General features: G+C 39.8%; 1 protein-coding gene across 4 annotated transcripts in view; it reads left to right on the top strand.

The window, feature by feature from the left end:
• The window catches only part of LOC106971588 (collagen alpha-4(VI) chain-like), a 123,546-nt gene that overhangs the window by 40,659 nt on the left and 55,683 nt on the right, over positions 1 to 27,204 (top strand). For all 4 annotated transcript variants that reach the window (XM_053221467.1, XM_027061871.2, XM_027061870.2 and 1 more), the window contains exons 11-21: positions 121 to 213; positions 2,066 to 2,119; positions 8,986 to 9,057; positions 10,123 to 10,149; positions 12,582 to 12,626; positions 14,586 to 14,639; positions 17,819 to 17,881; positions 18,202 to 18,267; positions 22,036 to 22,089; positions 22,207 to 22,242; positions 26,889 to 26,951. In XM_053221467.1, coding sequence (XP_053077442.1) covers positions 121 to 213; positions 2,066 to 2,119; positions 8,986 to 9,057; positions 10,123 to 10,149; positions 12,582 to 12,626; positions 14,586 to 14,639; positions 17,819 to 17,881; positions 18,202 to 18,267; positions 22,036 to 22,089; positions 22,207 to 22,242; positions 26,889 to 26,951 — 627 coding nt within the window. The remainder of the gene's footprint in view (positions 1 to 120; positions 214 to 2,065; positions 2,120 to 8,985; positions 9,058 to 10,122; positions 10,150 to 12,581; positions 12,627 to 14,585; positions 14,640 to 17,818; positions 17,882 to 18,201; positions 18,268 to 22,035; positions 22,090 to 22,206; positions 22,243 to 26,888; positions 26,952 to 27,204) is intronic.

Below are 27,204 nucleotides of genomic sequence, written 5' to 3'. Positions count from 1 at the left end.
TAACCGACTGAGCCACCCAGGCACCCCAAAACCCAGAGGGAATTTTGTCTCTTTGGTGTATCATGTGACATAGGTTAGCACAGATGGAAAAAATCACGTTATGTGAATTCTGTTTCTCAGGACACAATTGCAGAAAGAAGATGCTGCAATACATATACAAAGTGTTTTGGAGAAGATGGGCACCGGGGTGTTGGTGGGAACCCTGGGAACAAGGTGAGAGTTTGTTGGACGTGGACCGAGATGACGTTTCAGCACCGCTAGGTACCAGGCCCCGTGTTCTGTCTTTAACATACCTTTGCTAATTCTACCCTCTTAATAAACCCTCGAGGTGAATATTATTTTTACGGGTGTGCAATAGAGGCTTAGAGAGGGAACATTACTTTCCCAAAGTCACACTCTTACGAAGAGGCATTTGGGGATTTAAGCCCCTTTGTCCACCTGACTCCAAGTCTCACGTTCTTTCCACTCTCTTATGCTGTCTCCTTACATTTATTTGACAAATAATTTCACAAGCAAATTTCACAGCTCTACTGCTGCACAGAAGTTTTCGCTTGTCCGTAGAATTTTCACTTGTGCCTCATCTGCCTTCTTTACAGTGGTTAGTACTTCTTCCCCTCTGAGCTAACTAACCTTCTGTTCTAGAGGATTAAACTGAGGAAAGATACAATTGCTTTCTTTGTTCAGTAGTGGTCGTTTTGCATCTGCCTGTTAACTCCATGGTGAAGTGATAGAAAATTACCATGTCCCACTTTAATTTTTTTTTATTAAAAAAATTACCTTAATGTTTATTTTTTTAAGAGAGAGAGAGTGCACATGAGCGGGGGAGGGGCAGAGAAAGTGGGGGACAGAGGACCTGAAGTGGGCTCTGTGCTGCAAGCAGATAGCCCAATGTGGGGCTCGGACTCATGAACTGAGATCACAACCTGGGCCAAAGTTGGACGCTTAATTGACTGAGGCACCCAGGCTCCCCTAACGTGTCCCACTTTTAAAGGAGAATAAATCTCATTAAAAATGGTCCTCATTTATCTACGAGGTTCCCTCGCCCACAAATGACAGCTTTATGATGGGATAATCACAAATCCTCCTGTAAGATTGAGTTAAACCCATTGACTTTGCCCATCTTTTTACATTCCCTCTTTGGAAGATATTCTGTGAGGTTGTTGGAATGAGCTCTTATTGACTTTGCAGGTCAATCGTGATTTAGAACAGTATAAAGTATATGATTACTTTTTAATAAAAATTGTAGTTATTCCCTACTACTAGATTTTTCCCCCTTGTGTTATTCTTAGGTGTCAGACTGGAGAAATTAGGAAATCAAGCTTGGGAACCTCTTGACATATGCTTTTTTGTTTTGTTTTGTTTTGTTTTGCATCTCAAGGACTCTGCCTCACAGGCCAAAGATGGGAATGCTTTGAATAGTTGACTTCTCTGCTCTTTCTGTCTTAAGAAGTCAGTGATTGGTTGGTTGCATCGACATTCATGTCTTTGTTGAGCCCAAAGAGAATACGGCTCCTATATCTTATTGCCCAGTTTTTCAATCAAATAAGCACATCTGGCTATAAATGGCAAGCCAAACTTCCTTGAGAGGAAATAGTTTATGTGTTTAGTTATCTCAGAAGAAGTAAAAAAGAGAGCGAGGAAGAGACTAAACATCTGAGTCATACAGAAATAACCATTTCTCATAAGCAATAGGGCAGTAACACCTTTGCTTACTGACTTTTGTAGAACAAGGTCAAAGGCCTCTTTAACAGTAACAGTGTTCCTCAAACATTTAGCTAGAAGTTAGCTTTGGCTTGGATTTTCATGATAAAATGGCTTAAAAAGTATTTTAGAAAAATAAAAGTAGGTTGATGTGCCAACTATTAAGAAAAACAGATATTCAAGACAGGCCAGAAATACTTGTTTCTGTATGTCTTTATACACTGTGCTCAATGTTTAGTAGATTCCCGATATCATGTCAACTCCACGAGACAAGGGTATCTGTTAGTAACAATTCTTATGTCCTTTGGCTTTGAGGGAAGAATTTAGAATCCAAGTTACTTCTTTTGATTTCTTTTTTTCTCAGGGAAAGAAGGGTGCTGACGGGTTGCCCGGTCATCCTGGTGAGGAAGGGGGACATGTAAGTACTGAATCTGATTTTTTTTCTTGGAAGGCACATGGTAAAATGGGTCAAATATTAGAAACACTTAACTGCACTTGAGTCATGAGTTTTTTTCTCATCTATACCATTTAAAATGGGTTTAAAATATCTTCATGAAAATAACCGTTTGTTATAACAAATGTTAGGGGGACAGGCTCCAGCAGGTGTTTAGTGATGAAGTGTGGTCATTTTAATCTGAGTTTGAGGTAACTTAAAATGTGGTCTGTGCCTGATGAGTATGCATATAATAGTAGTTGTTAATTGTGCGCTAAATTGCAGGCAGTTTGTTATTATCAATGAGATCGCAATGTTGGTAAGTAGTTTGACAAAATATAATGAAGAGAATCAAGGCCATTTTGTAACAAGATCACTCGGATGCCTCCTGGGTGGTCGGAAAGGTGATAGAGTTGTAGTTACCCACAAATAGTTTGCACATAACGCTGCCTATATCCCTGGGCACGGGAAAGTTAGCTGTCACGTGATTAGATGTGGAGAAAATTGCATACTATAGGGAGAATTGTTGGCTAAGGGACTGGAATGTGGTAGGGACCATCTTTATTACACCGTGTAAACATCAAAAGGATGTTGGGATGCCATAGGTTTCAGTTCATTTCAAATTGTGGAAAACCCCTTTACCACAGGTATCTATTTTAAGGTTGATTTGTATACACCACTGGTTCTCAAACTTTTGGTCCCAGGAAACTCTCGAAGGACCTCAAAGAACTTTTGTTGATGTAGTTTCTGTCTATTGACCATTACCATGGTAGAAATCAAAACTGCCAGAATTTTAAATTATTTATTTATTTTATTCCCCCCAAAGAAAAACAAGCCCTTAATATAAGTGACCTCTTCCTTTGTGAAGAATAACTACATTTTCCAAGACGAAATAAGTGCGTGAGAGGTGTGGCCTTGTTTTTACATGGTTTCAACGTCTGGCTTCTTAGAAGACAGCTGGATTCATATGTCTGCGTCTGTGTTCAGTCTGTTGTGATATCACTGGTTTGTGGTTTCTTAAAAACTCTGCTGTACACTTCGGAGAGAATAAGAGAATAAAATAGCATCTTCGTGTAATGAGGAAAGTAGTTTTAACTTTCTGAGCGCCCCCTCCCAAAGGGTGTTGGGGGCCTGAAGTGTCCTTGGACCATACGTTTCAACTTGCTGGGATAGTCAAGCATTAGTGTTCTTATTGCCCAGTTAGAGTTTCACATTGTTTTATTGTTCTAAACGTTTAGGCTGCTGGAACTTGGAAAATCAACAGAAATTAAGAAAAGAAATGCAGCTGCTGAGACCTATATAAGCTGATTCATTTCTTTGAGTATATTTGTTGGAGAACTGCTCGACTTTTCTCTCTTTAGTTTGCCTCAGTGATCAGTCTTAGATGTTAGAAATACATTCAGAAAGGTGGGCTGTGGATTTTTACAATTTTGTTCAGGCATGGTGAAAATATTTTTTTCCCCGTTTTTATGATGTTTTAAACGTTCTTTAAGTGTTAGGTTTGAAAAATATATATGTATGTATGTATCTGAGAGAGAGAGAGAGAGAGAAAGAGAGAGAAAGAGCGTGAGCAAGGGAGAAGGGCAGAGCGAGAGAATCTTAAGCAGGCTCAGCATGGAGCTCAATGTAGGGCTCGATCCCACTACCTTGGGAGCATAACCTGACTCAAAATCGGGAGTCCAGTGCTCAATCGACTGAACCATCCAGGCACCCCAAATGTTATTTTATTTTTTCTGCTTGGCCTGTGGTTCAATGAGTCTGGCTAAATTTAAGACACTAATTTAGGGCCTGATCAACTGATTAGTGTCATTGACACCAATTTCAGACAAATAAGATATAAACAAGCCCTTGTCTGTGTAGAGTAAGAGGCAATTTGTCCCCCTTCTCTGCTCTGTTAACATCCTAAAACAAAGATGGTTTATAAAGACTCCAGTACAGAGCTAAGAATATAGTGTGAGTGATATATATAATTTTATACATTTAAAATTTCATAGTAGTTATTTTAAAGACAATAAAAATAAATAACTGAAGTTAATTTTAATAATATATTTTATTTAATCCAGTCTATCCAAACTATAATTATTTCAACAGGTAATTAATATAAAAATTGATGAGATTTACTTTTTAATGTTTATTTATTTTTGAGAGACAGAGGGACAGAGCATGAATGGGGGAGAGCCAGAGAGAGAGGGAGACACAGAATCTGAAGCGGGCTCCCGGATCTGAGCTGTCAGCACAGAGCTTGATGCGGGCCTTGAACCCACGAACCGTGAGATCATGACCTGAGCCGAAGTCGGATGTCTAACCGACTGAGCCACCCAGGCGCCCCAATGAGATCTTACTTCTTAAAATATACTGTCTTTGAAATCCTGTGTGTATCTTATACCTACAGCCCATCTCAGTTTGGACTAGACACATTGCAAGTGCTCAGTAGCCATGTGTGGTATATATGGCTCTAGTAGGTGCCATTTTCTTTTTACTGCATTTCTCACGAGAGAAGGTGACAGAATATGTTGTCCTCTGAATGGCTTTTAATATTGTTTCCCCCCAAAGCAGGTCACACTGGTCTGCTCAATGGCCAAGACGGCTCTTTGCAGATGGCACGTTCCAAAATGGGGCTATAATTTGTAGATTCAAATTGAAAGTATATAATGACAAATAGTTAATTCGTTGTTCCACTTATCTATTACTCCTCTTTCCCCAACACCCCCCCTCAAAAAAAAAAAACCCAGTGGTGTAAAACAACAATCATTTTATTACATCCATGGACTCTGTGGGTGGGGAAGCTGAAAAGGAAAGAGCGGATGGCTCTCTGCTAGGTGCCTGAGGTCTCTGCTGGGCTGACTGGGCAGCTGGATGACCCCTGCAGAGATGACTTCCCCTCCAATGCTCTGGAGCTTGGCTGGGATGGCAGAAGGATGGACCATGGTGGTCCAAGGACAGGTATGGTGGCTGGTTCTAAGAGGGAGCACCCACCAAGGAGGTTCCATCCTGAGAGGGAGCCTTCCAGGAGATCAAGGCTGAAGCTCAAGCCTTCTGAGGGAGCCTCAGAAGTCAAGTGGTAACTTTTCTGCCTCATTCTATTAGGAACAAGCAAGTCCCTTACCCCAGACCAGATTCAAGAGGGATGGGGGGGGGGGTGGGGATTAGATAGATCCTTTCTCTTGATGGGGGAGTGGCAAGGTCATATCCAGAAGAGCCCTGAGATTTTGTTGTGGTCATCTTTGGAAAATACCATCTGCCAGACTCGTACGTAAATTCTATATATTTTCAAAATGTACCTAGTATGAGGTGGTGGTTTAAATATGCATTGGTTACATACCAAAGCCTTACACATCGAATTAGTCAGATTATCTAGGGTCCCCAAGAACAGCTATGTAACTTCAGCAGCAACAAAACCAGCTAACATTCGTTGAGAACTTCATATGTGCCAGATGCGTGGCCAAACATTTTATATACATTTCCTCATTTCATCTATAAGATATTACTGTTATTCTCATTTCTCATAAAATAACTTGAGCCAGCCTAGCATTTGAACAGCTTTCAGCACAGCTTTTGATGATGTTATTCTTTCCACGAAATCATGGCTATAGTTGATAGCTTTAAACAACTACTGTGAACAAATGAGGGATCGATTTTTAAGCAGGATAGAGCTTAGTATCTGAATGAAAAACACAGTAAGCCCAAATTTTATCTTCGAAACCATTAGACATATGTGCTTATTATAAGGCAATTCCTGTTTTCTCATGAGAACATCCGAAAAAATGCTTTTGCTCAATTAGAATAATGAACTTTGAGGAACATAGGTGACAAGTGTCCACTTAAAACATTTAACTTATTTAGCTATACAAATACTTTAAAGTCTTTCATTATGTAAAATGATGTAAGAAATTCTGCTTTTTCTCTCTTTCTCATATTTTCTCAGATCATTAAAAATTCTTCCCACGGAGTTTCTATATCAGTTTTTGCAGCACTCCTAGAGTCTCTTTTATGACTGTCTTATCTGGTTTTCTAGAGTCTGTTGTGTTCACTTCTATCTAAGTTATTTAAGATAAACCACTTTTTAAGCCTGTTTATAAAGGCTGTCATTGCAAATTTCAGTTTTAGCTTCAAAAGCCCAGTGCCTCATTTTTCTTGTGGGAATATCTTTATGGTCTCCACAGTGTAATCATGAATTCTATTGCTTAGAAAAGTGATTTTTAAAAATCTCGTTTGCATGGCATCTAACGTCCGAAATTGCGAGGTCTCACTTTCAAATATGATAAATAAGTAATCTCTGTTAGATTTCTTTACTTCCTTTGTTTTTCTTTTTTAACTGATCTGGTACGTGACATTCATAGGGATCCTAGAAATATCTTAACACTGACTGGGTGTCACTATTATGCTGTTCAAAGTGAAGCAATGGAGAAAGTACTTTGAAATATGAGAATCTTTGTGAAGACTTTGTGAAAATTCAAGTTTAAGAATACTCTTTCTCTGAGGAATAATTTTGGGCAAACACATACCTGATTATGTATGCACGGCAACTGAAACTTTAGGAACTGTGAGTAGAAGTCATAAGAGTCAGCTTTTTGCTTTTTCTTCACAATTTCCTTGTAAGTGTTTAGTTGTGGCAAAATATACATAACACTTGTCATCTTAACCATTTTCAAGTGTACAGGTCGGTGGTATTAAGTCCAGTCATGCTGTTGTGCAAGCCATCACCACCGTGCATCCCTAGAACTCTTTTCATCTTGCAAAACTGAAACTCTGTCCCCGTGAGCCCCTCCCCACTAGCCTCTGACGAACACCATTCTACTTTCTGTCTGTATGAATTTGGCCCCGCTAGGTCCTTATAAAGTGGGAGCAAACAGTATTTGTATTTTTAGCTCATTTCATTTCGCATGATATCCTTAAGATTCATTCGTGTTGCAGCCTGTCAGAATCTCCTTCCTTTCTAAGGCTGAGTACTATCCCATTGCATGGATATGCTACGTTTTGTTTTTCTGTTTATCTGTTAATGGACACTTGGGTTGCTTTTGCCTTACGGCTGTCATGAATAATGCTGCTATGAATATGGGTGTGCAAATATCTCTTTGAGACACAGCTTCCAATTCTTTGGGGGTATATACCCAGGAGTGGAATTGGGAGATCATACGGTAATTCTGTTTTTCGCTTTTTTGAGAGACTACCGTATGTTTTCCATGGCAGCTGTACTCTTATAGCCCCACTAACGGTGCATAAGGGTTCCAGTTTCTTCACATCCTCTCTAACACTTGTGTTTTTTTTGTTTTGTTTTTGTTTTTGATGATAGCTATCCTTAGCGTGTTTTGTTTTATTTTGTTTTGTTAAGAATAAATTTTAAGAATTTTCCCTTTGAGTCCCTGCTTTGTTAGGGACATTTGTTTTGTAGGTAACTATTTTCTGATAAAGGCAACAATCGATTATTCATGACTGATAACACTATATAGTGCAATATTGTAAGTGGATATGTTAAAATTAGATTGTCCAGATGAAACGTTTACACCATACATTGAACCTAAAAATGTGGATAGCTAGGAAGAAGGGGGAGAACAGACATTGACTTGGCATCTACTGTGCGTTAGGTTTTGCATTCGGCATTTTATACACATTATGACGTTTAGTCTTTCTCACAACCCCCTCCAGATAAGTGCTAATACCTTTATTTTATGGATGTAGAGTTCAAACTCAGAGAGAGTGACTTTTAAGGTCAGACAGAGATGGTTGCCGATGTGCCCAAATCCATGTCTGTCTGATGCCAAGACCTCTGCTTTTCTCATCATCTCTTGCTATCTAATTATAAAACACCTCATGTGTCTAATCTATATGACTTGTGAAGTACTTTCAATACAGTATCTCATGCATGTAATACAACAATCCTGTGAATGGGCAGAATCAGTATTACCCAGATCCATATTTTGTAAATGGAGAAAACTGTAATTCATAGAGTCATGTGCTCATCCAAGCTCACAAAGCAAATTAGAAGCAGAACTAGGACTTGAACCTGGGACCTTTTCATTTTTGATCCAAAGTGTTTCTCACTTTACCATGTTCTCTTTTACTGTCCTGGGCAGCTTATGTGGTGAAGTTATCTAACATTTTTAAAGCAAAGTGAGATTATATTTGTAGATTCTTTTGATGAAAGCTCACAGGCCATACAGTACTTTCTAATTTATAATTAATTAATTTGGCAAAAAGGCATGCCATTTATCATTCTCTTCCCTATCCAATACCTAGATCAAAAGATTATGTTCACTAATATAATTTAGGCAGTCATTCTTCAAATTCGGAATGGACGTCCTGAGGGCTGGAAACCCAGAGATAAATAAGTGAGTCCTTGTCTCCTTAGAAGCTCTCCATATAGCAGGAAACACAGAAACAGGTAATAACACACAGTGTAACAGAAAAATCGTCTCAGAAGAGAACGTGACGTATGGTCTATACCTTAGGAATGGGCAGGATTTCACCTAGAAGAGAAAGAGTTAAATAGTGGTTTATTCTTTGTGGGCTCACAAGGAAACCTTTATCCAATTTTAGCTGCCTGAAGGCAGTGTTCAGACACACCTTCTGTTTTGTTTGAATTCCGAAGTGGCTTGAATGAATTGGTCAAAAATACAGATAAGGCTGATTTGTATGATTTGGGGTTGTCAGTATGGGCAGTTGACAGATAAACATTCTGATTACCTTGCAGGTGATCTGATCAGGTCTTTGAGGATGTAGAAGTAATTGGAAGGACAGCATCATATTTTAGTCATTCTGACGGTCACTATTGACGGTCACATGGTTCGAATCGGTTGGGTGATGATAGAGATAGTTGCTTGACTCTTTCCATGTGTATTTTTATTCCACAGGGAGAAAGAGGCCCCCAAGGTCTTCCTGGACCCCAAGGTGAGGAAGGATGCCCGGGTATGAGAGGACCTAAGGTGAGTGTGGACCTAAGGTTGTGGAATTCTTTCCCTATCCCGGTTTTATCCCTTGAGTTTGAGGAAAATCTTAATTCTTCAACATAGCATTTTAGCTCCTTCCCAGTGTAGGGTTTCCCAGAAGTAGAGCCTGAGAAAAGGAGTCAAGTGCAAATAGTTCATAGGGAGGGGATCTCAGTAAATACTATCAAGACAGGAGAGAATTTAGGGAAGGGAGGTGGCCTAAGAAGGGTATGGTTTCAATTAGATCACCACTGTGGGTAGATAGAGCCTCATCCTGCTAAGGAACTGTGTGAGCCAGTGTTGAACTTGCACCTCAATGTTACCCCATCCAAGCGGTGAGAGAGCTGGGGTATATATGCACCAAATCCTATCAGGCATTAGTTGCAAGCTGGTCCCAGTGGATATTAATTCCCCAGTACTTCTGGCCTGTCTTTCGTGTGGACAGGCTCCAGTGCCAGAAAAAAGCCCTCAGGAAAAGACATAGTGCTGGTGGTTGGAAGGGGGTTTGAGAATACTGAAATTTTAAAGCCTAAAGCAATAATGGGTGGGGCTCCCTTTTCAGTGGTGTTGTCAGTGTCTCTTCACCTTCCAGGATTAGAGAATCTCCTTGAAGAAGGCCAGAAAAGTTTCTCTACAACTCAGAGTCCTATGGAGAATTTTTCTGACCAAAGTTACCGTATTCTGTACACTCTTAACAAGTTACTCTTTCAGTTCATTTGTGCGGTTGTTCCTGGAAGCCTTCTCACGCTTGTTAGCCGGTGTACTCTCACTTTTGTTTGAAAAAAATACGATTCTTCTATTAATAAGTGGCAGGTCACTGTCATTTCCTGCTCACCCCTGCTATGTGAGGAGTTACCAATGTGATTTTTATCAAAGTCACACTCAAAGGGGAGCAGTAGTAATCAAGGTGCTATGATGTGCATTGTAGTTGCTGGAGACGAAATCTCCATTTTGATCTACTAATTAATTGCCTTTTCTTGGATTTGGGGAATATATGGTGTCCTAAGAGAGAAAAATCTTATTCAAACTCAATTCTTTTCATTTTTTCCCCCCTAACTTTAGGGAGCAAGAGGATTTTCAGGAGAGAAGGTAGGTGACCTCCCTTACCCTTCTTAAACGGGAGAGCAATTTCTGTGGGAAACAGTAACAGGTCACTTGCTTTTCCTTTGCTTGAGTGAGGTGAGCCTCCAAACTTTCTGACAAGGGGATATGTCAGATGATATTAACAGCCAAACTGCTAGGCCAATAAATGGCTATTTGTCAGGTATGTATTTCATATTTAAGGCAGGGACATATATAATTTTCATGCCCTGCTAAGTCTATAACAATTGAGCCGCCATATTCATCATATGATGCTCTGGGAGAGTTGGTCCTGAATTCAAGGTGTGGCAGGGAGGAGTCTGGTCAAGCTGAGTATCAGCTGGGAGATGGATGCCAGGACAGGGTTGTAGGAAAGGAGCTGCACAATAAGGGAATGACTTTACATTCAGATTCAGAAGCAAAGTATCCATTTGCTCATTCGTGCACTCAAGAAATATTTTTGTAGGTACCCATTCTGTTCCCCACATTATCCTTGAGAGTGGTTACAAAGTGATGGACAAGACAGACAAGGGCTGACAGAACTTTACTCCTATCTCCTGGTACCACAGATTCACCCATGTGGCTTGTGGCAAATACATTGCATAATTTTAGTATGGGAGTTTGGTGTGCTTATTTTCATGCACTAACTCAGCTGTCTTTTGGTTTAAAAAAAGTGCCCGACATGAAAAGATGCTCAACGTTGCTCCTCATCAGGGAAATACAAATCAAAACCACACTCAGATATCACCTCACGCCAGTCAGAGTGGCCAAAATGAACAAATCAGGAGACTATAGATGCTGGAGAGGATGTGGAGAAACAGGAACCCTCTTGCACTGTTGGTGAGAATGCAAACTGGTGCAGCCGCTCTGGAAAACGGTGTGGAGGTTCCTCAAAAAATTAAAAATAGACCTACCCTATGACCCAGCAATAGCACTGCCAGGAATTTACCCAAGGGATACAGGAGTGCTGATGCATAGGGGCACTTGTACCTCAATGTTTATAGCAGCACTCTCAACAATAGCCAAATTATGGAAAGAGCCTAAATGTCCATCAACCAATGAATGGATAAAGAAATTGTGGTTTATATACACAATGGAGTACTATGTGGCAGTGAGAAAGAATGAAATATGGCCTTTTGTAGCAACGTGGATGGAACTGGAGAGTGTTATGCTAAGTGAAGTAAGTCATACAGAGAAAGACAGATACCATATGTTTTCACTCTTATGTGGATCCTGAGAAAATTAACAGAAGACCATGGGGGAGGGGAAGGGAAAAAAAAAAAAAGAGAGAAAGGGAGCCAAAACATAAGACTCTTAAAAACTGAGAACAAACTGAGGGCTGATGGGGGGTGGGAGGGTGGGGAGGGTGGGTGATGGGTATTGAGGAGGGCACCTGTTGGGATGAGCCCTGGGTGTTGTATGGAAACCAATTTGACAATAATTTTCATATTAAAAACAAAGTGCCTGAAACTTGATTTCCTCATGCGGATGGTAGGAATGAATCAACTATTCCATATGCATAATATGCATTTTATTTCGCTGGCAAAACTCTGGACTTTTTTTTTTTTTTTCAAAAAATGCTTTGTAATAAATACGTTAACTGTCATTCTGAGATAGTCAGTAAAGCGAAGGGCCCACGAGATGGAAGTGATGGAATATTTGAGGAGATGTCACCACACCATGGCCAGTGTTTAGTCTTATCCAGTTAGCATCAATTTTTCAGTTCTTAAGGACTTTTCTTATTGTAAGTTTCCCCAAATGCATACACGTGGATGCACTCCCATTTAATTCCTCCTTAATCTGGGCTCTTCTAAGTTTCCATTATGTGAATTAATTCAGGCATATTTGTCTGTCTTTTTAAAATAAAAAAAGTCAATGACAAAAGGACCATCTTTAAAATTTTTTAAATGTTTATTTTGGAGTGAGGGAGGGAGACAGAGCACAAGGGGGAAGGGGCAGAGAGACAGGGAGACCAGGCTCTGGGATGTCAGCACACAGCCCAACGTGGGGCTTGAACTCACAAACTGTGAGATCATGACCTGAGCCAAAGTCAAATGCTTAATGACTGAGCTACCTAGGCGCCCCGGACCATCTTTAACATGTAGGCAACCAGTGGGAAATGTTTTATCCAGTCTTTTGAAAGAGTGACAACTTGTTCCCAGTGCAAAAGTGGAAAAAAGTCTTTATACCCATTTGAAATTTGAGTTTCTTTTTTTTTTCTTATCTTTTTTTTTCCCCCTTTAGCACTTAAAACTGTCAGGGAAAACAGTGTATAATCATTGTTTTTTAGTATGTGAATGCAGCATATAAATGTCATTTCAGAAGGTCTAGACTCTTCTACCGACTAAAAAAAAATATTAGCAAGGATATCAACATCAAAGCAGTAGTCATGTACCCCTGGTCCTCTTTTCTTCAATAGTTTATCTTCCTTTGCTCCACAGGGAGATCCTGGTGACCAAGGCGCTGATGGCTTGGATGGGGAACAGGTATAGAAAGTTTCTCATTCTATGTTTCTCCCTCTACTAGTTTGGCATTTATACTCTCTTTTTATATTTTCCCCGATATAGCCTAGAAACGTTAGCATGCATACTCAACAAAGTCTTAAGTCAATCTATTATTTTTCCTTATCCTCAGAATATAAGGACCTCAGAAACTTAGCTCTAATCAACTGCCTTCTGTAATACATATTATTGTTCAGTATTTTGTTTCCATTTAGTTTTGTTCAAGTCTATCAATTAGTTGTTGTTATTTTATTTAGTCATTGCTCATCTAGCTTTACCCTTATTTATTACTTTCACTGATGACTTCAAAAGATCATGAAAGATCCTGTGTCTTTTGCCTAAGGTACCACTTTTGGAATTTCCTTTGATGAAGTTTATAAACTTTGGTTTTTGTTTCTCTAAAAATCTCTTTATTTTACAATTTCTCTTGTAAGATAGTTCTTGGGGAAATAATTATTTTCTTTTGGCACTTAGAAAATGTCATTTCATAGTCTTCTGGCTTCTGTTGTCTTCTGTCTTTCATTATTGCTGTTAAGAAGTTATTTGTCAAACTAATTATTGTTCCTTTGTCAGCAGTCTTAACAAAAAATATTATATTGCTTTAAAAATTTCCCCTTCTAGGGGAAGCAAAAATAAGATAAAAACAGAAAGAGAGACAGAGCACAAGAGACTCTTAAATACAGAGAACAAACTGAGGGTTGCTGGAGGGGTGTTGGGAAGGGGGATGGGCTAAATGGGCAAGGGGCCATTGGGCCATTGACGTTTGTTGGGATGAGCACTGGATGTCATATGCAAGTTTTGAATCACTAAATTCTATTCCTGAAATCATTATTATACTATATGTTAAGTAGCTTGGATGTGAATTAAAAAAAATTTTCCCCCTTCTTTCTAGTGTTCTGTAGTTTCAATATGATGTGTCCAGGTGTGGCTTTCTTTTTATTTATACTGCTTGGGACTTGTTAGGTTTTTTAATCTGAGCATTTGTGCCTTCTATCGTTTTTGGAAACTCCTTAGCAAATTCTTACTTTGAAGTTTTTATCCTTCGCATTTTCTCTATTACCTCTTTTTGGAAGAAATTTGTCCTGATGTCTCTTAATCTCCCTTTCATGTGTTGTTTGTCTTCCTGTGCTGCATTCTGAACACTTTCTTCCGTTTCAAGTTCATTAATCCTTATGTCACTTGTGTCTAATATACCATTTAACCTGTCCATTGGATTTTTAATTTCATTTATTCTGATTTTCACTTCAAGAAGTTCTATCTTTCTCAGTTCTGCTTGGTGTCTCTCTCTCTCTCTCTCTCTCTCTCTTTTAACAGTTGCTTGTTATTTTACTCATTCTTTTTTTTACCTATTTAAATGTATTAAAAATACTTATTTTATATTCTGCATATGATAATTCCAACAGCTACAGTCATTGCAAGTCTGATTTTGTTGCCTGTGGTTTCTACTGGCTTCGCCGCCATGGTGTCTCCCTCACGTGTATGGTGACTTTTGATTTAAACTCATTTTTGATTGAACTTCAGCTGTGAGAAGTCTTTAAGGCCTGAATTGAGGTTATTTGCTTCTGCCACGTACTTGGGCACTTCCTCCTGAGATCACTTTAAAGTAAATGATGAGATTTTGGTTTTTCCTCAACTCACAGAATGACTAGAGCTCCTCAGGATGGCTAATGGCTATTACTTCTCTGGATTTCTACTTTCCCTTTACTCTGAACTCTAAGAATTTCTCTTGTTCTTTATCAGCTCATTAATGTATATAAAATATTTTAAACTTTGCTATATGGAATTTTATATGATTTTCAAAGGGAGGATTTTTCAGGGCATTTAGTCTGTCACATACAAGGAGAATGGTAACCTTTCTGCTCTTGGCTAGAATGTGAAACTACATGGAAAAAGTTCCCACTGTGACCTGATATACAAAGCTTCTTTGTATATTTCTTTTTCTAGGGTAATCGTGGAGCCCCGGGGTCATCTGGAGAAAAAGGAAATAGAGGAAATCGGGTAAAGTGTGAGAATTATTCTTCTCTCATATTTCTATTGCATAAACTGACCTTGATAGTTTATGTTTAAGTTCTGGGAAAGAATCCTCTAATGGTTTAAGTTCTAGATCGGGAGTTAAAGGGCAATAAATATTATCTTTTTGGAGTCTTTAGTTGAGACCCTCCTGTGCTGCTAGTGAAATGAGTGATAAAAATCCAGTTACTTAGCCTTTGGAACAGTAATCACTGCGTCCTACCTCATGGGCTTTGCAAAACTCCCTGTCACCAGTGATCCAATCCCACACCCCAGGCCTCTCAGCCACGACCTTCATTACTCTCAGTCCAGAAGGGTCCTTCCCAATCAGATTGTACTACTCATTGTACCCTGAAGATTTCTTGTGCATGCCCACCCCTGTGTCTTAGCTCGTCCCAGGCACCCCATCCTGGAGTGGTTTTTCCCTGCCTCCGTCTTCAGGGCTTATTTGAATATCAGTTTTTCTCCAATTTCCAGCTCCTCTCTTTCCTCCTCAGGACACCCTCCTTGACCATGTCAGCCTGTAGTGCTTGCTCTCTCCCTTCTCTACATCCTTCTCATGTACATTATTTGCACTATCTGCTTGACAGGGACTATTCACTGCCTCGTGCTGGTAATTATATTTCTATGCAAGGGAAAGAAGATCCCTATGCCCACTGCAGACATTACTAAGAGATTATGAAATCCAGTCTGAAGGATCCATCTCAGAACTGTTATAGTCAGCTTCTGCCGATTGATTGGATTAGATAAGGGGGGGGGGAGGTAAATTTTATTTACTTTTGTTCTTTTTTTTTATTTTGGGGACCCCTCATGCAATTAGAGTAATACTTTTACCCCAAGGTGTGGATTGATTTCCCAATAAGTAAAGCAGGGAGTCACAAGAAATGTTTCTTTATTGAGGGAGGTTTAATCGATAACGTGCAATTTGTGGATTCGATTTTAGAGAAGGTGGGGGACACCACATTTCTTTCAAGACTGGAGAGCCTTCAGCTTCCATTGAATTTAGTTAAATTCTACAAACACCTGTCAAAGTCTTCCTACCTGTAGAGTGTTTTGCTAGATACAAAGAAGGGTTCAAAGATAAATAAGTCATGGTTGTGACCAACAAAGAGCTTATTCACAGTATAGGAGATAAGATTTGTACAGGAAGAACTATAATCCAAGATAGGATAAGATAAAGGTTGTAAGAATGGTGTAAATAAAGAATCAATGGAAGTATAGTGACTTGGAGAAGAATCTAAACTAGAGCGGCATTTCTTCATCTGAACAATAATAAAAATTTGCTGAGTATCTATCTATTGTAATCCAGGTATGATTTTAGAATGGGGAACAAGACAGGCATGGGTTCTGTACCTCAAAACTGGCCTCTGTGAGGACTGAAAGATATTAATGAAATAATCACAAAGTAGCTGTAAGGTTATGGCTGAGTTAAGGATATGAAGGACAGATAAATGACGGGGATCTGATCCAGACTGTGTGTATTCAGGAAGGCTTCATCAAGGGAGTGAGGATGGCATGAAATTTGAAAGATGAGTAACAACCAGATGGTAAAGGAGGAGGGAAGGGGGCAAGAGGTCAGCCTTCCATACTAAGGTCCTGTGGTAATTGATCATGGTGCCCAAAGCAGGAGAGGACCCTGGCATTCCAGGGAGTACAGGAAATCAAGGCATTTTTCATAGACCTCTGTGAGGGAGACACACAGCCCTGTTAAGACACGCCATTCCAAGCAAAGAAAAAGGAAAGGCTTAGAGTTAGCGGAGCTCAGTGTGAGTTCGGACAAACAATGATTCCAAGTCCACAGGAGTGGAGGGTGAGATAAAAGGTATAAAGAGTAGGAAGAGGGGTGCCTGGGTGGCTCAGTCGTTAAGCATCCGACTTTGACCCAGGTCATGATCTCATGGCTCGTGGGTTCGAGCCCCGCATCAGGCTCTGTGCTGACAGCTCAGAGCCTGGAGCCTACTTTGTATTCTGTGTCTCCCTCTCTCTCTGCCCCTCCCTAGCTCATGCTTGCTATTTCTCTCTCTCTCAAAAATAAATAAACTTAAAAAAAAAGAGTGGGAAGAAAGTCTGGAAGGGCAAGTTGGAGTCAATTTAGTGCCATGGTGAGGGATTTGGGATTTTCTGGGTCAGAAAAAGGAAGGACTGGAAGTTGGGCACATCATGATAAGAACCAAATGCCAGCCTCTGTATTCAGCATTTTAATTTATTATTCCATTTAATCTCTATAACAGCTTGATAAAATGGGTATATCTGTTTCACAAATGAGAACATTGCATCTTAGAGAAGTCAAAAAAATTCACCTAGCTAGTAAATTGAACAGTAGGGTTGGAATTTAGAATTAACTAACTCCCTTTTACCATTATATGAGGCCAGGAAAGAGGTAAGGAGGAGTAACATTATGAGGTCGCTGTTTTTAGAGCCTAAAGAACATTCCATTCCCTGTGTGTCTGAGAACCATATCTCAGAGATGGGGCCCACTCCACTGTCCTCAGAGTGTGGCATATACCCTCTAGAACCAGGCACATAACCCCATTTGAGGAAGGTTCCTGGGGTGGGGGCTCTCCCTGACGCCATGGCTCTGTAGGAACTACTACACAGAGAGAGTACCAGTAACCACAGATTTTTAAGAGAGGCAACCATTTGTTTATCATGTCATAGTCTTATGGCAAATTGCTTCACTTCACTGGTTCCCCTTCTAGAGTAGGAGCTCCAGAAGCATTTTTCTCTCATTTGCCTCTTTTTCATGAGATCTTGCTTTGCCAGTGCTGCCCACGTTTGTGGTAGAGACCACCTTCTTCTTCTCATGTGTGTTTCTGTGTAAGAGTATCAGGGAGATGTGGAAAGATTAGGAATTTGGTGGTAGGGACAACTGGGTCCAACTTTGCTGAGCCTTAGGTTCCTTGCATGCAGTATGTAATTCCTGAGTTGTAAGGGTTCACAGACCTAGGGTGAGGTCATGCATACCTAGGGCCACATATATCAGAGATTTCCAGTAAAAGTATGTTCTTTTCTTCATCTCCTCCTCACCTCTTGGGCAGCAAATGCTTTAAAGTTCAAGTACTAAATTGCTCTTTTAATGTGATTCTCATTTTGCCTCTTAATGTTCTCTTTCCTTTGGGCAATAGATGATCTTTTAATGTGACACATTTTTCCCCCTGTGATTTCAGGGCTTGACGGGACCACCTGGACCACCTGGAAAGCGTGGAGAGCCTGGGTTAAGAGGAGATCCTGTGAGTGCTTTAATCCAGGGCCTTATAAACAGTTTGCTTAGACACAAAGTCAGAGAGCAATTAATTATTCATTAATGAGGCATCTGTTCAGCCTGTCTTAGCATTGCAACAAATAAGAGATTTGTGAGGAGATCCATCTTATAGAACATTTGGGTTCTTAAAGAGTTTGTAACTTTAATTGCATTGGGTATTTGGGATTTCTAAGCAAAATCAGACAATTAAAAAGGTACACTTTGATGCCTTTAAAAAATCATACTTCCTGTAATTTCTTTTCCTATCTTTTCTGTCCATTTGAGGTAAGCAACCTTTTCTTTTCTCAGGGGGATCCTGGAGCAGATAGTTTCATCCAAGGCCCTAAGGGAGAAAAAGGAAGGCGTGGACATCAGGTAAGATCATCTCTGTTGACTTGGTGATATTGGTACATGGGGGGGGGGGGTGGGGTGGAGGTGGGGCTGGGGCGGGTGCGGGGGGCGGTTGGAAATTCTAGTTGGTGAGGAAGGCTAGAGCACTCTGGTTGGATCAGCACTGAAAACTAGGGAGCAAACCTCTGGGACTCCACTGCCCATGGAGACAAGAGCTCCGAATGCTAATCCCCAGTTATATCCTTATATTCTTGCATCCTTGTCTTGTGGTTTCTCTTTATCTTGAAAAAAATCTCATTTCCCACAACACTAGCAATACAGTTTACTTTATGTCCTTTGTGCTTGGTTTCTTCACCTCAAAAGTGAAAGCATCAGGCTCCGTGATGCCTAAGATCTTTGCAGTTTAAAAATTCTCCAAGGTCATCATGATGCCTTGATTCAAAAGACGGTCAGGACATTACACTGTTGACTTGCTTTCCACCACTGCCATTGTTGACTGATGTGAATCGAGTACTAGCCAGTTTTAGAGATAAGCTCCTTATCTGGTTTTGAAAACTGGAACTGTTATGACAGAAGGTAGCACCAAAGGAAAAAGACTTGTTCACTTTGCAAATGCTGCTGATTGGAAGCCATCTTTAGAATTTTTTTGATGTCCTCGTTATTAAAATGCATGACTGAAAGATGACTACCCCAAGTGCCTCAGTCCTCACATCTTGTCATTCCAAATTTCCAGAAACAAGGTCTGCACAGCAAAATGTTTATAACTGTAAAGCAACCTCTATTTCCTTTGAACTCCAGTTTGCCTCCTTTGACAAAGCCTTAGGATGTTGATTCTTTTCCCTGAATTGTGACTCGGTTGCATCCATTTTGTAGATGGCCAGGTCCTGTGTAAAATCCAGTTTGTAACAAGATCATTATTATGTAGCTAGGGGAGAAAACTGTAACTCCTTGCTGCAAGAATTTCTCATCCTGTTGTGAATTACAGTTATTTTGGACAAACTCCATTGAGAGGGTTCTCTTGGGTGAGTTGAGATTGGAGAGCCCTGTGAATAGCCAATCAGTTATAGAATTGAGCAAAGAGAAGCAACCCTTAACCCATCTGGTTCCCAGTTTCCTCATCTATAAGGTGGGAAGGTTAGAAAAGCCATTTCAAAGTTCCCATGAGTTAATGGGCGTCATGGGAAGGAAGGCATATAAATTGAGCTTTGATTCCATGGTTTGCTCATGGTTTTACAGCTGGAAAGAACTCAGGCCTCTATACAAACTGTCCAGTACCGTGTGCAAAACAGCACCCCAGCCATGGGGAAAGTCTCATGCTCTCAGTTTTCAGAGGTCTCCATCACTGTCTTCAGCTGAGGGTTAACTTAGAACATTAGATCCCTGAATTGTGTGTGCAAACAAAAATTGGAACCCTCTGAGATGGTGCCATGTAACAATGAACTTGTGTTCCACATGGTTTCTACTCCCATTCCGAGCTCAAAGAAGGGTGCTAAATATTCTTTGAATAGACTTGGGTAATAGAAGTCACTCTCACAAGCCTATAGCTGGGAATGCTGAAATTCTAGGTTGGTAAGTGTCATTAGAAGATAGACCTCTAGGGGGCAATCTTTCCTCAGTACAAGTTTCCTTGGCGGCGCGAAAGCAGAGTTCCTCTGAAACCAATCAGAAGCGGAAATGGAGTCAGCGAAGAAACAATTACCATTAATTTATATGGAAACATATTTGAGTGTTCCAAGACCCCCCCAAAATAACCTCTTCTAGGCTTCTCTGATACCTTAGGACACATCTTGCTAAGGGATGAGTAAATAAATTGAGATGCAGGGATGCTCCCAGAGTTCAAAGCTATGGCAGCTGGATGCTGAGATGCTGAGTGTGGTCCCCAGGGAAGGAGCTTGGCGGGGCCTCTCGCTGCTTGGGGTGCGGGCTGCTTCTGTAAAGGCTCAGTGCAAAACACATGCTGATGCCTAAGATCTGAGCGCTGATCAAGGACTGTGTGGTATATTTAATTGTCTTGCCTCAGTAGTATCCGTCAGTCACAGCTGTTGTCCAGTCCTTTGTTTCCGTGACATGGGCGTTCCTGACCAGTTATTTTGCCAAACATTCCTCAGTTAGGATTTGTCTGATTGTTTCCTCATGATAAGATTCAGTTTAAATATTTTTTTTCAGGAGATTAAGTAAGGCTGTAGCCTTCTCAGTCACCAGGAGAGAAACTATGTCTGGCTGTCTCATTACTGGTACATTAATTTGGTCACTTGATTCAGATGCTGTTCACGAGACTTAGCCATTGTAAACACACTTTTTCCCTCTTTGTAATGATCAAGTAATCTGGCAGTGATACTGAGATTGTAAATTTCTTGTTTCCCGACAGTCTTTTACCCAATGATTCCAACATCTGCCCAAATGACTCCTTTGCTACGCTGGCTGCAAAAAACTGTCTACTATTGAAGTGAGAAAATGATAAATGTTTTAAGAAAGAATCTTTTTTATATCTAGACCAGTTGTGAGAGTGTCTTGTCTAAAGCCTCCTTTCTCATACAGTCTACTATATTTAAAAATTTTTTTACAATAAAAGTAACACTATAGATATTTGGAATACAGGATGTAAAATGTAAAGAAAAAAATGAATAGTTCCAGTAACCAAGAAAAAAAAGTAAGTTTACAGAACTTTCCTAACTTGGTGATGCAATTACTTTCCCTGAGAAAGTCAAATAAGGATCCCATTGGCTTATTAAAAAATGTTCTAGTACAATATAAAGAAATGAGGAACTGTCATTTTATCTTTCTCCGTATTTGGGATAAATTATTCTTTCAGCAAATTTAATATACTTGAAAAGAATGTTATAACACATTTTTTCTCCTTTATAAACTTTTGATAAACGTAATTTGTAATTGTTGCATACTATTTCAATAAGCGTTCCTACCATAATTTAATCAACGCTTCCTTCCATGTTGTGGAATATTTATATTGTTTTTGAATCTAATCTATCATAAGTAACCGTTGGAAGAACAGCTTTGCACAAATGCTTTTATTTCTGTATTTCACATTCTTACCCTGTTTCTGTGTTCTTACTGAGTTAGCATGGGACTTTACTGAGTATCTAAAATGTCCCTCCTTGGCATCCAAGGTAGTTTCTGTTTCTCCTGAAAGATGGACTCATTTTTTTCTCTGGACACCATTTATTTTCCCGCTTCTGGGCTTAAAGAAGTGAGAGCAGCACAAAGCTTCCTCATCGTGACTGTGTGTAAAACCTCTCCCTCCATCATCATCTGTGCATACTGATCGCTCCACATGTGCAGAGACACGTTCATCTACCTTCTGGTTCTGTCTGCCGCTCTGTACCTATAGGATGGGTAGAAAGGGAAATCCCAGTATTTTTCAAATATTAAGCATAGCTCATTGGGGGAACGTGTATGACTATTGTCGCAGCACGATGAACCCTGAAGAGTTGTCACATGAACAATCTTTGGGGGAGGCTGCCTACAGTGCGGATATTTTAGAACACCAGAATTAATCCGTTTGCTTCTAGAGAAGCGCTGACCCACAGAACTTTTTGAGATCAAATATTTTATATCTGTGCTGATATGGTAGCCACTGGCCACGTGTAGTTACTGGACACTTGAAATGTGCCGAGTATAACTGAGAAGCTAAAATTTTAATTTAATTTTAATGAATTTAAAATTAATAGCCACATGTAGCTAGTGGCTTCTGTATTAGAGAGCCCATGTCTGAAGAGTAAATCCAGAAGGATGTAGACATGGAAACTTATATTCCCTTTACTTCTTCCTTTTCAGGGAAGGTCTAGTTTTGACGGACCTCAGGGGGAACCTGGAAATGTTGGCCCTCAGGTAACTATAACCACTCTTGGGTTGAATTTCACCTGCTTTTGTGGAAGAGTGAGGTAGGCTGGGGTGAAAATTGGGTTGTTTCTTTCTCTAAGGTCTTTGCTTCCCTTCTGTTCTTAGGGGTCAAGAGGAAGACGCGGTGTGCCAGGGCTGGAGGTCAGTGCTTTCCGCAAAGACTTGCTTTACATTCTGCACGTATGGCTACTTTAAAGAGTTCTCTCTGAGGTCAAGGGGAGTGCTGGCTGGGCTGTCTGAGATTGCAGGAAGATCACTGAGAGGTTTTCATGGGACCTTTTCCACAAAGAAGACAAAGTTTGTATGGTTCCCTGCTTCCCCTCCAACCTGGAATATTTCATTTAGATTGAAAAGAAGCTAATACCTTAGTGAAAAATGGCTTTACCTCTGAAATAATGATTTTTCCATGTAAAGAAGTAGGGCTTCCTATGAGTGCTTAAGGGGATTGCATGGTCCCTAAATGAAGGAAAAAGATCGAGCTTTTACCATTTATCCAAATGGGAAGGATGCGATTAGAGGGTGGGATCAGGGGATATCTCTGTGGGGGAATTGTATTTTACTAAGCAATTATCTAGCACCAGTCACTGCATTAGACCTTATTTTTATCACCTTCTGTAAACCTTTATACAACCCTCAGAGTTATGAGCATCATTGGTTCCCTTTTATGAATAAGAGAGAAAATATGGTTTAGCAAAACTTGTCAGAGGCCACATACTAATAATAATTGGTAGAGCTGGATTCAAATCCAAAGATCAGGATCCTTTTGGAATTTTTTTACAAAATAAGTTTATTGTGTAGACTTCTCTCTAATACAGTGTGGTCATGCTCGGCTGGTATTATTTTTTCTAGCATCATCCTGATTTAGTGATGGAGGAAAATCACAGATTGATTTATGTCAACTCTGAGCCCAAGTGTGTGTGTGTGTGTGTGTGTGTGTGTGTGTGTGTGTGTGTGTTGGGCAATGACCTCTGAGGTACAAAGAAGATGTGACTCCTGTGTCTTTATAACAACAGTGTTGGAAAAGCACGGATGTTAAGAAATTTCAAGTCTCAAAAATCCAAACAAGTTTTGTTGACACCAAGTGAAATGTTTTTTTCTCATAAAATGTTAGGATTTGAAATAAGTTCTTAAATAGGTATTTCCTGTTAATTTGGTTTTAATGCTTATGAAATAAATAATGTCTGGAACTATCATTTTATCTTACTGTTTTTATCCCCAAAAGGCAGAAAGAAATAGACTGTTTTGGAGAAATTAAGTGGCTCTAGGCAGTGGAAGGAATTTCCTACTTTTGAATCATTTAATTCTTTTGTGACACTACATATCGTTTATCTAAATATCCATTAACAGTGGGTTCTCTGTTCAGCTGGGTCATGGTTATTTTTCTTTCCCTATGTCACTTCATCTCCTGTGGGTTTTTTTTAAGGTTTATTTTGAGAGACAGAGAGAGGGGTGGGGGAGAGAGAGAGAGTCCCAAGTAGGTTTCACGCTGTCAGCACAGAGCCCAACACGGTGCTTGATCTCATGACTGTGAGATCATGACCTGAGTGAAAATCAAGAGTTACACCTTAACCAACCAGGTCACCTACGTGCTCCCCCGGCCCCATCTCCTGTCTTATTTTAAATTTAATTTAAATCAGAGTGAAGCCTGTGCATACATTTGAAGTCAGATTGCATTATCTCCCTGTCCATTCTTCCCAGCTCTTCAGGAGCAACTCACTGCGGGCTAAGTCCTTCTGGTATTATTGCCCTTTTTCTAAACAGCATGGTTACTTTGGTATTTCTTGGTTTTCAGTTTGGGATGTTGTTCTATTGATTTCTTGCTGGGAGGGGGGGGATAAAGATTTTTCTTAACCTATCCATCTGCTTCTTACACTTCCCACAACTCATCCTTGCGAGATACTTACTTTCTCCACTTTTGGTCAAGACAGTTCATTGTTCCTACAATTGCTAGGTAAATATTATTTGCAGCTATATAACTCTTATTTTCTCTGAGGTACTCTTTCCCCTCATTTGCTTGTAAATTAACTTTGCCAGTTAATTATAAAGCTCTTTGACAAAACCAGTAACCTCCTAGTATATTCAAACATGTGAGGTTTATTTCTCTTGGATTTCTCCTTTCTGGCCTTCTGACCTCCTGCTCTGATTCAGACCGATTGCTGCTTGGGCCTCTGCTCTGTTTTCTTATTGGAAAGATTGTGGAACAGTAACCGCTTATTTTGGGAGCAGAGAAAAATGTGTGCAAACTACTGTCTTTAATAGGAGACCTCTCCATTTAACACATTGTAATCTTGATGAATCCCTGTAGTTGTCTGCTCTTTTTCCTATTCAAGTTTTGATTTTTTAAATAAGAGATAAAATCATATTGAAGCGGACTACTAACATGTCAGTAGTTTGCTAGTTAACCTAGTGTTGGAACATTGGTCACATAGATTCACTTATGTTTTTGAGGCTGTGACTTGCTAACGATGAGCAAGTAATGTCGGAAGATTATAGTTTCCAAGGGTGCTGAATTCCAGATTACAGCATCCCTTGGATCTGGGGAAAATATGGCTCATTACTGCCTATAAAATTAGATATGCTGACATCTACAAGATGTATAATACGTTGAAAATTTAAATAAGATTTTGTTTATGGAAAATATTGTATTATGGCAGACAAGTCAATGCATAGATTATTTTGGCAATAAGGGGAAACTTTAATTAAGAATATCATTTTTAGGGGTGCCTGAGTGGCTCAGTCGGTTAAGCGTCTGACTTTGACTTAGGTCATGATCTCGCGGTTTTGTGAGTTCAAGCCCCGCATCGGGTTCTGTGCTGACAGCTCAGAGCCTGGAGCCTGCTTCGTATTCTGTGTCTCCTCCTCTCTCTGCCCCTCCCATGCTCATGCTCTGTCTCTCTCTGTCTCTCAATAAAAAATAAATGTTAAAAAAAATTAAAAAAAGAATATCATTTTTAAAGTGTAAGCTCACTAGCTTCCTGCAATTATTTTCATGTTTGTGTGTTTCCTATAAGAGATAGATAGTAAGAGTTATTATAATGGATATATTATGTTATAGTCTGCTTTTCTGTTTCCAAATCATCCTATTATCATTTAAATATATTATAGCATACTCTGTAGAAGAACAACTATTTGCTAAACTATTCTTATGTTAAGCATTTAGATAATTTCTGTTTTGTTAGATATTGTGGTTAGTGATGAAAAGAAAAACTGTATTACAGGTTTTTTTTTTGTTTTGTTCTTGCTTTTGCTTTGCTGAAATGATTCCCTTAAAATAAATGTACAAACGTGGAGGTATAACAAGAGTTTGAACTTGGCTATATAGAACCATGTTGTTTTCAGGATGTTGCACTCTGAATGTCACTAATGTGATGTGCAAAGATTTTCACAACCTATTTCAAAATTTCTAGCTACAGTCCTTTTAAAACTTAGCTATGTTCATAAATCTAGAAGTCAACTGTTAAAGGGCAGAATAAGATAACGATAATGATTAAGACAAGTGTTTCCCAGGATGCCTGGGTGCCTCAGTTAAGCATCAGACCCTTGGTTTTGGCTCACGGTTCGTGAGTTCAAACCCCACGTTGGGCTCTGTGCTGACCGCGCGGAGCCTGCTTGGAACTCTCTGTCTCCCTCTGTCTCTGCTTCTCCCCTGTTCATGTGCATTCACATGCTCTATCAAAAATAAATAAATACACATTTAAGAAAAAAACTTAAAAAAAAAGGAGTGCTTCCCATTTACCTGAACAGTTTAAAAAACTTAAGAAGCACGAGGAATTGACCTACACAGTGATTAATTCTCAGTTTAAGGTTTTTTCTCTTTGCAAATCTATGAATAATTAGTAGCCTTTCCGACACATGAGCAACATGAAAAAGAAGGCAGAATAATTCACAAAATGGGTATTATCTTCAATCTTAGAAAATGTATCTTCTCTGTAGAAGTGAAACTTTTAATACGAGGGAGAAATGAAGTCAGTTATTAGACGAATCATGTTAAGGGCTCACCCTTTGCCCAGAGAGCCAGCTTAATCCTGTAAGAATCTATAGGGTTTATTTTTGGTTTTGTTTCAAGAACCCATAGGGTTTAGAAAAAAATTTTTTTAATGTTTTATTTATTTTTGAGACAGAGACAGAGCATGAGCAGGGGAGGGCAGAGAGAGAGGGAGACACAGAATCGGAAGCAGGTTCCAGGCTCTGAGCTGTCAGCACAGAGCCCGACGCAGGGCTTAAACCCACAAACTGTGAGATCATGACCTGAGCCAAAGTCAGACGCTTAACCAACTGAGCTACCCAGGTGCCACACAAGAACCCGTAGGGTTTTAAAGTCAGGTTTCTGCCCTTTCTCTTTGTGCTTCATGTGCCTTCCCCCAGAATGTCACGCTTGTTGCTGTGTTCAACATTCTGAGTTCCTTCACGTGGGATAAGAGTCCTTAACACCAGCGAATACTTAGCCCATATCCCTTAAAAGGAATGGATGGGCTTTTAGGAACCCGTTATTATGTCAAATGGGAGCTTGAGTTGTTTAAACAAGGTGTTTTTGCTTCTATCACTAAGCTAAGACATTGGAAAGAGTCATGCAAAGACTGAAAAAAAATCTGGCTTTGCAACATAAGTGGAGCCCCCTCCTCCCATATCTTCTCACATTCCATATCCTAAGAGAACTGAGCACAGACAATCAAATCTTTCCTATCTTTCTCTTGTGGCTGTCAAATGACATATTGCAGGGAAGCCTGCCTTCAATTGGAACCCTAAGGGTGCCTGGTGAACTCACTAAGTTTTGTTCATTTCAACAGGGTATGCGTGGAGAATCCGGTGAACGGGGTTACCCAGGAGAGCTTGGATACTCAGGCCCACAGGTTGTATCAGTGAAGTTGATTTTAGTGCTAAAGGATATTTGTTTGAAATTATAACTTAGATACTTGGATGGGGATTTAACATATATCAGAATGGCCTTGGATACCTCTTTTCCAGGGCCTTTCCCAAGCAAATTGTGTATCTCTCTCCTGGGCAGGTTGAACCCTAACAGCAATATTTATGAATTCTTAAGATGTCTTAAATATGGCCTTAAGCACTTGTATTAACCCATTTAATCCTTTAATGGGGGGGGTT

Source organism: Acinonyx jubatus, chromosome C2, assembly GCF_027475565.1.
Source record: "Acinonyx jubatus isolate Ajub_Pintada_27869175 chromosome C2, VMU_Ajub_asm_v1.0, whole genome shotgun sequence".
Lineage (NCBI taxonomy): Eukaryota > Metazoa > Chordata > Mammalia > Carnivora > Felidae > Acinonyx > Acinonyx jubatus.
The sequence above is the reverse complement of the archived record's forward strand: the minus strand, read 5'-3'. Positions and strand labels throughout refer to the sequence as shown.